General features: G+C 35.0%; 1 protein-coding gene across 5 annotated transcripts in view; it reads left to right on the top strand.

Annotated features, from left to right (window-relative positions):
* LOC110384536 (semaphorin-2A) overlaps positions 1–9,155 on the top strand; it is a 284,393-nt gene extending 275,238 nt beyond the window's left edge. For all 5 annotated transcript variants that reach the window (XM_049844508.2, XM_021345848.3, XM_049844507.2 and 2 more), the window contains 6 exons: positions 4,945–5,045; positions 5,470–5,642; positions 5,990–6,181; positions 7,290–7,427; positions 7,514–7,622; positions 7,738–9,155. In XM_049844508.2, coding sequence (XP_049700465.1) covers positions 4,945–5,045; positions 5,470–5,642; positions 5,990–6,181; positions 7,290–7,427; positions 7,514–7,622; positions 7,738–7,794 — 770 coding nt within the window. In that variant the 3' untranslated portion in view covers positions 7,795–9,155. The remainder of the gene's footprint in view (positions 1–4,944; positions 5,046–5,469; positions 5,643–5,989; positions 6,182–7,289; positions 7,428–7,513; positions 7,623–7,737) is intronic.
* The last annotated feature ends 3,094 nt before the right edge of the window (positions 9,156–12,249 follow it).

The raw sequence follows: 12,249 nt of genomic DNA, 5'->3' as shown, positions 1-12,249 counted from the left end.
GACAAGATGTCTTGTTTGGCATTTTCACTGGGCGTTTCCTTATGAAATTCGTTATTGTTTAGGCGAGGGTGGTCTTCGGGGAACAGACCCGTCCGTCCACGTCCAATGTGGGATTGTTTAATTATTTTGCTCGGCCCGACCGTGATCGGAATTAATCACTAGAAGTAAATTTATTTATAGACAGCACGGCGGATTGGCGATCGTCCATACATACTCGTATGTTATATATTATGAATGTACCTCAATCAAGTTAATTAACTTGGGAAGTAAATTATACGTCCAGCTTTAGAATTTATTAGATGAACGATTGTGTCGTATTTATACATACATTTGTTTCAGTTTTAATATTTTCACAAAACATTCATCCCTCTCAATTAGCCCTAACACTAACAGCCACATAATAAAATACCAGAATAATACAGCCTCAATGACATCAAACACGCCCCACCTTTCTAATTACCCGTAATCCCACACGAAAACTGAAAGCGCTACGTCTTTACTCACTTAGTTCTCCAATATACCGCTCATTGCTGTTTCACACCAGATAGTGTGACGGGTAGGGCTTAAAACATGTAACAGTGTTTCTCGTAAACAGATTTGAGTTGGGTACCTTGTACCGCCTCCCCACATTTGCTTGGAGACAAGTTTGTTGAATGCTTTCTCGTGTACCAGCTATTATCGCATCAAGATACTTGTGCGTCAAAACGTGGAGATGCTCTAGTACGGGATTATTGTCATTGTAAGTTTTATCAGTGAATAAGTTGATGTGTCTTTTGTATTCTGTAGATAAGAGTGTATTTTATGCTACGTAGTTATATCAATTGATATAAAAAATATAACAAAACATTAAGAGAGTTTGGTTTGAGTAAACTTTTTCGATGTTTTTTTTTTGTTAACCTAACATAAAAATCGATTTTTTATTTCTTTACAAACTGCCCAAAAACTACGAAGTTCTCAATTCGACCACGTATACACCTATATTTTTTATTCTCTATAAAGACTCGAGCTCCTGAACGAACACAAATTTAACACACAACAAGCCACGATTAGAAATACATTTCACAGCAGTAAACCAATCCAATCCGTGAGAAATCGGTGCCACGAATTCCTCAGACAACACGTCCCAATTACAGAGTTCCTTATACGATATTCAGGGAACATAATTACCGCGGGTTCCGTCACTGTTGAGCGCTGCGCACAAGACGTTAATGGTCCCGGTGTCAGTCGATGTCTCACCTCGTTACTTATTGCTGTAATCCCGCTAATTCTATGCGAAAATGTCAACTACGTAATGTTCAGTTCAAAGGATTAGGTGGATTTACTATTGAGATGGTATCCGAAATAGTTTGTGTTCCAATTATAATTTGGGGCAAATCAGAAATTAAATATTCAATAAAAGAACATATTTTCATATCATATATTTTCATATTTTATATTTTTGTAGTGCAGAATAAAAGAAAACATTTTAATTTACCAGCTTCAACTACAAGAAAGTTGTCATAAAGATAACCTACTCAAAAGCGCATAAAATCTTTTGAACTTTAAATTCCAGATTTGTTTTACCATTACAAACTTCCCTTTGAATGTACCATTACCATTAATATAAAACTAATGCGTATGCTACACTTGCCCGACTTTATTATCCTTTCTTTAGCTGAATGGGGTGCCGGGTAGTATATTGTTAGTTCTTCAATTCCCACTGGAAATTCCAAATCCGAACAAAAATAGGGGTCGTTGTCGATTTAGCAGTTTTAAAAGCTGAGTGTTCAATTTGGCTTTTTATATGTGGCTCACTTTTTCGTTGCTTTTCGGTTTATTCCATATTATCTACCGAATTTTAAAATGCACGATGCGATTGATACTCTTATAGTTTTATTCAGAAAAAAAATTGCTTGCGCCATCATTATTTTTTTCAAATAAAATATTTTAATCAACTGCAGAAACTGCCACTTCGGATTTTCACACCACAAATCCATCAAAAAAAGAAAAAACTATATTCGATTCAACATTCCGATATCACAGATTAACCCGTATCAAATAGACAATGGGAACTGAAATATTCAAATAAAATATGAGCTTTGAATAGAATTGAAATGAGAATGGAGTGTGACATAGAGAGCGGTTGTTTGCCGTGTCAAACCACTTGTAAGAGTCGGCTGAGGGCACGTTATTATAATATCGTTTGTCGTGTCGACTCTGTCTGTGTAGCTGGACTATCGTAGTATGTAGTTAGGTTCGTTTTTTGTGAGATCATATCTGCAGGTCTATATTTAGAGTACATCTGTATAAAGAAAGTTGAAGTTGAGCTAAAGTAAATAATAAATACATAGTCGTTAATGGATTTGTAAGCTGCGTAGAATTGTGCAGTTATGTAATGAGTTCATAGGATAATATTAGAAAAATAATGGTGAGTCAGTATTATGGATGCCAAATAATGAAAAAAAAGCATTTTCTGAATTTTATACTGTAACACAGGAAAGCTTTTTCAAGCTTTCCATCACATTTACGCTTTATTTTAAAATGAATAAAGTTTATATATACCTATCAGATAACTCAACTCAAGGGATGGTCCTGCAACCCCATAAATATTCGGACACAAATGAGCTTACCTATGGGTTTTAAGAGTTTATACTTGCTGATGAGAACATTTCAAATTCAGGCGTCGAGGGTTGTGAGTAACGTGGTGGACACAACGTTTTATCCGTAAATATCCCCTAATGATATGTGCCCCATAAATTAAAAAGATGAATTCAGCTGTAAGACTAGCTAGCTAGCAGTATTTAATAAAACTACGCAGAGTATTTTAGGTTCTAGGTACGCATATTTATTACAACAGTGGACTACTATTATTACAAGCTGATGATGATTAATTTCATTTAATGTTTCTACGCTATTTTCGCTCTAATCAACTACACAAAATATGGCACACTAAACATCAAGTTGGAACATAACACGCAAGCACATTCGCACAATCAATGTAGCACATTCATTAGCGACAAGGGCCCGATATAATTACTGATTTATAGCTCACCAGCTATAACTTAACGAACACAATAATACGGGCCCCAGCCATTCCGTCTTACAGCGACACACTGAGACACGTAGCCTTAGCATTGTACGTAACACGGTTAGGTAATTTCGCTATATGCCTCTAATCCAATTAGCTATTAAGATTCGTGGCCCGAATATTAATTCGCTCCTGATTCGGCCGCTTTGTAAGGAAGCTGGGACTGTGACCTTATGTACAATGGAGGCTTTTACAGGCCGTGGTCACGTGCCGATTGCGATTGTGCCTATCGATTGTGTTTACAGAGATTGTTCTCTATTTTCTGACCTTCGGAAAATGCGACTGGATTTTTGCTGAATATGTACACAAGATTTGCTACACCTTTTCTAGTTTTATTGAACCTATAGTGTTTAATGTCAAAGAGGTTAGAGAGGTCGCTGGTAAACACAGACTTGGATTTATTTTAGATAAAAATATTGAATATCATTGTAAAGGATTTCGCTATAATCATTTGTAACAAAAGAATATTAATGCCACTACAAGACAAAAGAAGACGTAGTTCTGAAGTTAGTTTTACAATTTGGAATAGCTGAAATCTAGATAAACAAACAATGGGATGGACGTTTCGTGACTATTGTAGGGAGGTGAATTAATTGGGGCCATCACTTTGAGTTGTCCCCACCATTTATCAGACAGTTTGAACAAGCTGTTAGAAACGTTCTGTTCTCCTGACATTTGTGGAGTCACACCTTCGCAGACGATCACGAAACCGCTGGATTTCCGTACAATTGATAGTTGGCACTTCTTTATTAAGAATTGTAATAGAAACTTCGAGGCAATAAAGTTAAGTAATATAGTAGTTTGAACGTTTCATGTTCGTATTATTGGCCTAGTTGAAACATAGTTGAAGCATAGATTGTTTCTACGAGTCTACACGAGTAAATCGCTATCTAATATGTATACTGACTGACATATTTTAAGTACGTGCTCTCTCATTTTCATGCAGTGAATTTTAGGTTTATTTGACTTATTAAACTGCTGTGTTTGAGAAGTAAAATGGCTAACTAAGCTTCGTAAAGCTTCGAGCTTAAATTGCAATAATTTATCTAAAGTACATCTTAGAGGCGATTAGATGAGTACTGAATAGTATATTAATGGTCGTAGGTATTTAAATTATGTTATCGCATAATTTTAGAATGATAGAGAGAGAAAAATTTTGTCAGCAAGAAAGTGTAAACGCTTAAGCGATAATTCACCCAAGTCTTGACATAATCAACGTTCCCCATAAATCAAGCGTGCCCATACATTAACTTACACTTAACACACACTTATATTATTAATCTCTATTAACGCAAACAACCTCTAAGATGTTGCTAATAGATCTCCAAACCGGTTTGAGCCGGAATTCCTGATACGTGTCACTTATGTACGCGATAATGCTAATTAAGTAAATAGCTATGTATGTGTGTATGTGTACCGTGAATGACATTCAGGTAATTAAGCGTTTTCGACAAGCACTGTTGCGAAACTGATAGATGTCAGCTGTGTTAATATGTATGTAGTTTTATTGACATGTATAGGATCTTAGCGATGGGATCTTATTGTTTAGAATCAAGGATTTTTACTCCATCGATATTTTTGTAACTTATATTTAGCAATACTTCTTTATTCTTCCAATTCTACTTATAAATATTGTGAGGCTCGACTAGTGTAAAAAAATATCGGATGTAAAATTTCTCTTCTCTTCTTTCTCAATGGGTACAAGAAATGGAAAATTGACAGCTGTCAACAGCAAAAAAGCGTCGGTGCCCCTATGAATAGGTGTCAAACGTCTGCAATACACACTTACAGTTTTTAAAATGTACAATCCACTCATTAATAAACGACATTTTAATACCACTTTCGTTATGATTTAAATATGTTTAATTTAATTGCAGATGAGGGCAAGATTCACAAGATAGTGCAATGGAACCGCAACGGTGACAGCCAGTCGGCGTTGTTGGATATCTTTGATGTAACACCGGGTGAACCGATACAGGTATGATTATTGGTTATAAGATTTAATAGTTTTTGTATTGTAACTTAATCGTGTAAATTTTAATTGTGTAAGGTGTCCATTCATTATTTTTTTATAATTTTATCTGTATTCGAGTGTACATTTAATTGTGTACATATGTATGTAGGTATCTTTTTTCAAGTTTGTTTTTTTTTTTTTCGCAATTCCACGCATTTGAAACAATTTAATGAGCTTAGATACAGATAACTTTTGCCTACAGTATAAGTTTTCGTGTTGTGTTTTTGAGTCGTCAAAAAATAAATCATTCATGAAAGTAATAAAGCATTTATTTCTTTCATGACAAATATTACTCTCTTAAAAAAGTTTTTGTTGTTTGTTTCTGTAAATTAAAGGTAAAGTTTAATATGCTTACTTTTTAAATTAATATCAATTTTATCACCTCTAGGCGATGGCCATATCCCGAATGCACGGTTCTCTCTACGCGGCCTCCGACAGGCGAGTACTACAACTCCGACTGGCGTTATGCGCTCGTCGCTACGACGCATGCGTCAGATGCGCACGCGATCCCTACTGCGGCTGGGACAGGGACGCCGGCGTCTGCAGGGAGTATATGCCGGGGTAAGTAATTGCAAACGTCAAAGATTTATTATAGTAGTAAATTGAACTTTGAATTTTTGATGACTTGTTAAATTCCTGTTTTAAAATTAGGGTTCAGTATTTTGTGTCGTGTCATCGTTTAAAAAATTAATGAAATATGTAGTGTAAAAGAAAACAGTAGGTAGTTAAATAAATTCAACAAATGACGTAGCAAGCTACGGGTCGACTACGTCGTAGTCGTCTGACGAAGTCTCAAAATTAAATGCAGTCAGTACCACATAGAGTAAAAGAAAATTTAATCATATTCAAAACATAGAAATCAACATTTTGTTTTATTCTAAATTTCTCATCTTATTTTTCCAAAACAGATTAATACAAGACGTAGCCAATGAAACCGCTGACATTTGCGATTCGTCCATCGCTCGTAAAAGCGTGTCAGCGACATGGGGTCAAAGCCTTCACCTCGGCAGCTTCGTCAAGATGCCCGAAGTGCTGCAGCCGAGAGCAGTCACGTGGTACCACTACTCCAGAGAGAAGGGACGACATCCGATCACGTTCAAGTGAGTAGAATTTGTTAATTCATAAAATGTAACTGATTTTAGTTAGAATAAGTTTGAAATATATTTTTTTTTTTCATATAGCTAATACTAATCTTAATTTTAAAATTCGAAAACGAAAAGACCCAAGACATACTATTAAATTAACTACGAATAAGAGTTAAACTTTAAACCGATCGAAAGTTAAGTAAGCTCGAACTTTCCCACCAAACTTCTGTTCAAATTCACGAGCTCTCTTCAATTAACGCGTAAACCGTGAACCGAAACTCCGACTAAATCTAATATATTTGCCTGATAAACCACCATTTCTTGTTTAATGCATCCCCTGAGCCCAAAAACTTTAAACGCTCCACTTTAAGCCCCACAACTTAATTGCCTACACCTGCAAAGTAATGTTCACTCGTACAGTCGCGAAGATAAATACAATTTGGATAGCTTTTAAAGTTATACAGAAAATACTGTAAGTGAACACGCATGCAACAACATTAATTAAAGGGCTCCCAAATCTTCGGTTATCGCACTTCCGCTGTAACAATTAAAATGCAAGGGGAAACTTCGGTATTAGCGTTTATTTACCATGTTTTATTCACCCACGGACTTGTTAAGCCACCCACAGGAATAGACGAAGTAAAAAGTAATCCTTTTGTGCGCCATTCAATTGAGTAACGTTTTTTCACATAGAATATTCGTTTTGTATTTTGTTCCCGGATTTTATTTAGTTTGTGTGAGACCCGCGACTATGCATTACAGTCAATTCTTTTATTATATTCTATCGTTCATAAACATCTTAACTTCAAATAAAAACGCCGAAGGGTTTACGAAAACATGAATATTTATCACTGTTTATTGCAAGCAGACATTAATTTATTCGCAGACTGTCTCTTCGTAATGCAACCCCTTATTTAGAATCGACTCATAATGAACAGAGATTCATTTCAGATATAGATTAATCACAAAATATTGAGAGCATTCCCCAACGCTGGACGTCTCATTAAAATTTTAAACAAAAACATCAAATCTGCAAACCGCTGTATTTATTACTTTGTAGTGCGCTCAAACAGTCTTGATCTTTGACAGTAAAAATTAAATATTGGTTTTTTTTTATTTGCAGTAAACCAGAGAAGTACATTGAGACATCGGAACATGGTTTGCTGATTATTTCAGTAAATGAGGCCGATGCTGGGAGATATGATTGTTGGCTAGGAGGATCCTTGCTATGCTCCTACAACATCACTGTTGATACGCACAGGTAAACTATCATTGTGAATTCTTCGCAATAAATTAAATTAACTCAAGGATTTATGATTTTCATTGTATTTTGTTTTGTTTTTACAGGTGCTCTCCTCCTGAGAAGAGTAATGAGTACCAGAAAATATATTCGAATTGGTGTCATGAATTCGAAAAATATAAAACTGCAATGAAAACTTGGGAAAGAAAGCAAGAGGTAATTAAACTTACGCTATTTAAATACTTAGACTAAAATAATGTATAACTCATCTAACTCTATTTATTTACTTTTTTATCTTTATTCGGTAATAATAAGTTTTTGTTTGTTTCAGCAATGCTCAAGACAAAATGACTCAAATCAGAACACACATCCAAACGAAATAGTGTGATAGCTTCTGAACATCGCCTATCTCATGTTTCAGTCCGTTAATTATTATGCTGGAGCAATACCGATACCTTACGTGTCGGCCGGCCTGAAGTACTTCAATATATTCTCGTGAGGAAATCCGTCAATATCATCCGCTCCATTACGATCTCATAGTGACTCCATAGTTGTGTACCTTGAGCTCAAGACTTAGTGCATTCGACCGAATGTGACTCCCTCTAGCTTTTGTAAAGACGTATTGAAAGTGTAGTGAATCTGACTCGTAGTAATAACAGTGCGTTCCAAACTCTCGGCGGAACATGAATAGGTGATTATTGGACACTCGAAATTTTTACGAACACTTTTATTATTGAAAAATAAATGGAAGGATATAAAGAGCGTTGTGCGTTGCTTTGTTGGTAAATGGAATGTAAAATATTTAGTAATTGAAATTATAAGTACGCTTTGTTCGTTGGCTAAGTGATAGAACAATTGTTAGATTATGGGATGGTATTACTTTGAATGTTTGTCGAAGATTTTATTTAAAGAAGAATGGCGAACTTGTATGTAAACTGGGACCCATTGATATAAGATTCGTACATAATTGAAACTTAGTACTACTTGTAGATCTATACAAAACTAGCAAAAAAGCAAATGGATAATGAGTTGCAAAAGTTGGAAGAAAAAAGTTATGCAAGGTAGAAGATTATAACCTAAAAATCTCAAAACGAAAAGAATATTTGTGAACTAGGAACTTGGCGACCTGGTTTAAACTATAGATGAACGATGTCTTAAAGATCGCCTTCACTGTTTGTTCAGCGTAGGCATCCGATAAAAGTGTGGGCAGCGCAGACGCCGCGACTACCTACGTTGTGCAGGCGTCGCGTTGTCACGGCATCAGTGTAAGGGTGACAGATCAACATCGAGCTGTGCAGCTGAGCAGTTAAAAAAACAGCACAGTCCAGTGCTGTTTTTTTAACTCGGCCGTCTCTAATATTTTAATGAGGATACAAACAAACCATGCTGTGCAGCGCTGTGCGAGGCAAGCTCTATTTAGTTGACCAAACATAGCACAGCCTAGCAAAGCTCGATGTTGATTTGTCACCCTTAACTCTTGAGGGTTAATGCATACGCAGCATTAGCGCTGCAGGTGCCCGTCGCATGCACCGCGTAACTGCAGTAATGTACAATTGTGCGACTTCTGCGCCGCAGCGGAGAAGTCGCACGAATTTATTGTAGTGTCGTTACGTTAGCGCAGCGTGCCGCAACAACGTAGCGCAGGCGTCACGTTGTAGCTCAGCAGCAGTGTGTGTAAAAACATATAGGTGTTAAACTATTACATAAAAACATGTTTACTAAATGAAACAATATACTCCTTATTAAATACATCTTTTATTTACTTTTTATCACAACATAGAAGAGGATAATGAATTTATTAAGATTGTCCAAGAATGAAGCTGGCGCAGAAACATAGTTCTGGTGTCTGGCATGACCCATGTACCATAATATGCTCATGACATGAGAGACAACACCCTACTGTCCGAGTTCCTACAGGGCAATAGCAGTAATAACCTACTAAACCCATCTCTACACTTTCTCAATTATCTGAGCATTTTCATCCAATACACGATGTCTTCGTAATCGTGCAATGTAATTGACACAACGCATTTTGCACGGTTAATAAGTCCAAATCACTTGTAAATCGGAATCCAAAGATAAATACGGTAGTCGTTGTGCAGAATAGTCAGTCCAAATAGAAAGTCGTCAAAAAGTAATCCACAAAATCGAATTCAAATCCTAAGTTAGCCGTTGAAAACAAAACCAAACATGGAATGACAGAACACAGCACTGACAGCAGCCTCTAGCCACAAACGTTCCAATTTGCGTTCGCACAAAAAAGGTTAGCAATACAACATGCTAACGTTGTAATTATTATTCACTAAATGTGTACTTTGCTTATTCATTGTTGCTGTTTCTATTTTATTTTTAAGTAAAAAATACAAGAAAATGATAACTGCCAAACGTAGAACACGTAGAAACGTAGACGTCCACAAGTGTACGGCGATGAATCTACTTAACTATGAAGATAGGAACGTAATCAGTGACACACGATGCGTTCGCAAACTGCATGTTATCTAATTTTTAATAGATTTAGTTTATTTCTAACTTTTAATTCCCATGAGCTAAAAACTCAATATTTTTTATACAATCCTCTATCAAACTTGTTATTTAAATTCATATAGATTTGCGAATGAATGATCTTTAAATCATGTGGGTCCATTTTCGCCATTCTTCTTTAATTTTATAATGTTTTGAAATTATGTATTTCTAAACTTTAATCCTGTCAGTCTGTTTAGTTAAGTTTAGTATGGTCGGATAATGTTTCTTGGTCTCAAAGACTTTATTTGATGTTCATGGATCAAGACACATTATTTGTTGTAAACTAACGATTCAAATACAAAGATACGTATTGCCGTGTGTTGGTACACCACGGTCGTAATTTGAAATCTCCGAGGGTTGTGGGAGGGTTCGCCTCATTATTTTTCCCCTATTTGTGTAAATAGTTACCTAATTTCGTTTGACTGTATCTATTATAAGTGTACACGTATAGTATGCACGTCCCTAACGGTAATGAGTATAATTTAAGCCTGTGATATATAAGAAACTCGTTTAGGAAATATATTTTTAAGTATTGATCGTGGACTTATTAAGACTAAAATTATCACTCATTAATATAGCTGCAACATTTATTTTTTGTAAAATCACGAATAGTGCTATAGAAACTAATACCGATGTTTTATTTAAATTAGGCAGTACTGACTATTTACAAAGTTGTGAGACAATGTATTCTAATATACTTAAAACTGCACAAGCTAATGTTTTATTTATGATCACAGCAATATCATAGAAACTACTACATCGACTTCAAACGCTCTCATAAAACTGATAGCCCACTGATATTCCTTGAATTTAATATACGAAAAAAAAAACACTTTCTTTTGTTCACTCACTTCGAAAAATGTGTAATAAAAATGGGTGAGTCCAAAACACACTGCCAATTATTAAATCAATCAGTTTTATGAGAGTTAACATAGGATATTATTTCAACTTACAAATAAATATAGATTGTAAACAAAGTAGAAAACTTAAGACATTTTTAGAAAAGTATCTCTGAATATTTTTGTACAAAAATCCTGTACTCGTTTTAGCTCATTACTCAAGTATCAACTAGTACCTACTCAAGTTATTCGATTCCATATCATACAATTGTACCTAAGAGCTTGTACATAATATTCATTGTCACCAATATATTTACATTCGCAGCGGTCAAATATAAAAAAGTTTCTAAATTATATGAGTATTCTATATATTTTTTCTAAACATTTTTTCGAATAATGCCATAAACATCCGCTGCCAGAATTTCGTAGTGTACTCATTTTATTCCAAAAGTAATACATAGGCATCAAATTATATTAATGCTATTTATTTTACGTATTGTATTCCGTCAATAGAAAAATATTATTGTCCTTTGATATCAAATTCAAGTAAAATGACATGTAATCGTATAGCGTTTAATAATTTCAAGATATGTGTTCATCCTCACTTAACATAAATTGTACTTAAGGGTATTAATTTATTCGATTGCTCATTAAGGTACCTACCTAGTTACTAAAGCTAAATTGCATTTTGTTGTATGTATTGTAGAAAAAGTGATAAAAACTAATGTGACCGTTATTTACAATGAGCCCTTCGCTATAACTGCTAAAGTAGTAATAAATATAGCCTAATAGGTGCTTAAATAAGCTTTCGTTTTGCAAATATTATATGAAAGTATTTTTCAGACTTCTCTCATATCATAATGTACATACATAAATCGAAATAGAATATAAATTCGTAAGAAATATCTGAGCTTCGTCGTTTATTGTATTAGTTAAGACTCAGTACTTAAGTATTCTAGTGAATAAACTAAAGATTTCCCTCTTCTTGGGAATATCTTGCGCAATAATTATAAACTAATTACTATTATCTATACTTATGTAATAGCTCTGTAAATTTCACATGTTACTATATTAAGTTAAAAATTCAAAATGTAGCGTTAAGATTTTATATAATAAATCTATGAAATGTATCTTTCAGTTTGTTGGTGTTTCATTTAGTTACTGAACCCCGTAGACATTGTTTGTTGTTATAGAGCCATCATAGAAACAGCGAGGAGAAAATGTTTTAAAATAGTGTCGATTCATCAAGTCGCATACCGGGTTGACATTTTCGTCATACCAGGCCGGTCCGTGGGGCCGGCACCCTCGAGCAACGACCGAGGGACTATAAAAAGTGAGGGCGCGTAATTATATAGTGCCACTAAACTAATTTCACGATACATTGCCGACGAAATCTGTGCTTGGCACCGCCTTGCCTGACGACAAAATGTGATTTTTCTTTCATAACCAAACGGCTGATTACTATTGTTATGTGTTATTTC

The sequence above is a fragment of the Helicoverpa armigera genome, chromosome 16 (genome assembly GCF_030705265.1).
Source record: "Helicoverpa armigera isolate CAAS_96S chromosome 16, ASM3070526v1, whole genome shotgun sequence".
In the NCBI taxonomy this organism is placed as follows: domain Eukaryota; kingdom Metazoa; phylum Arthropoda; class Insecta; order Lepidoptera; family Noctuidae; genus Helicoverpa; species Helicoverpa armigera.
This window is presented reverse-complemented; position numbering and strand designations above follow the sequence as displayed.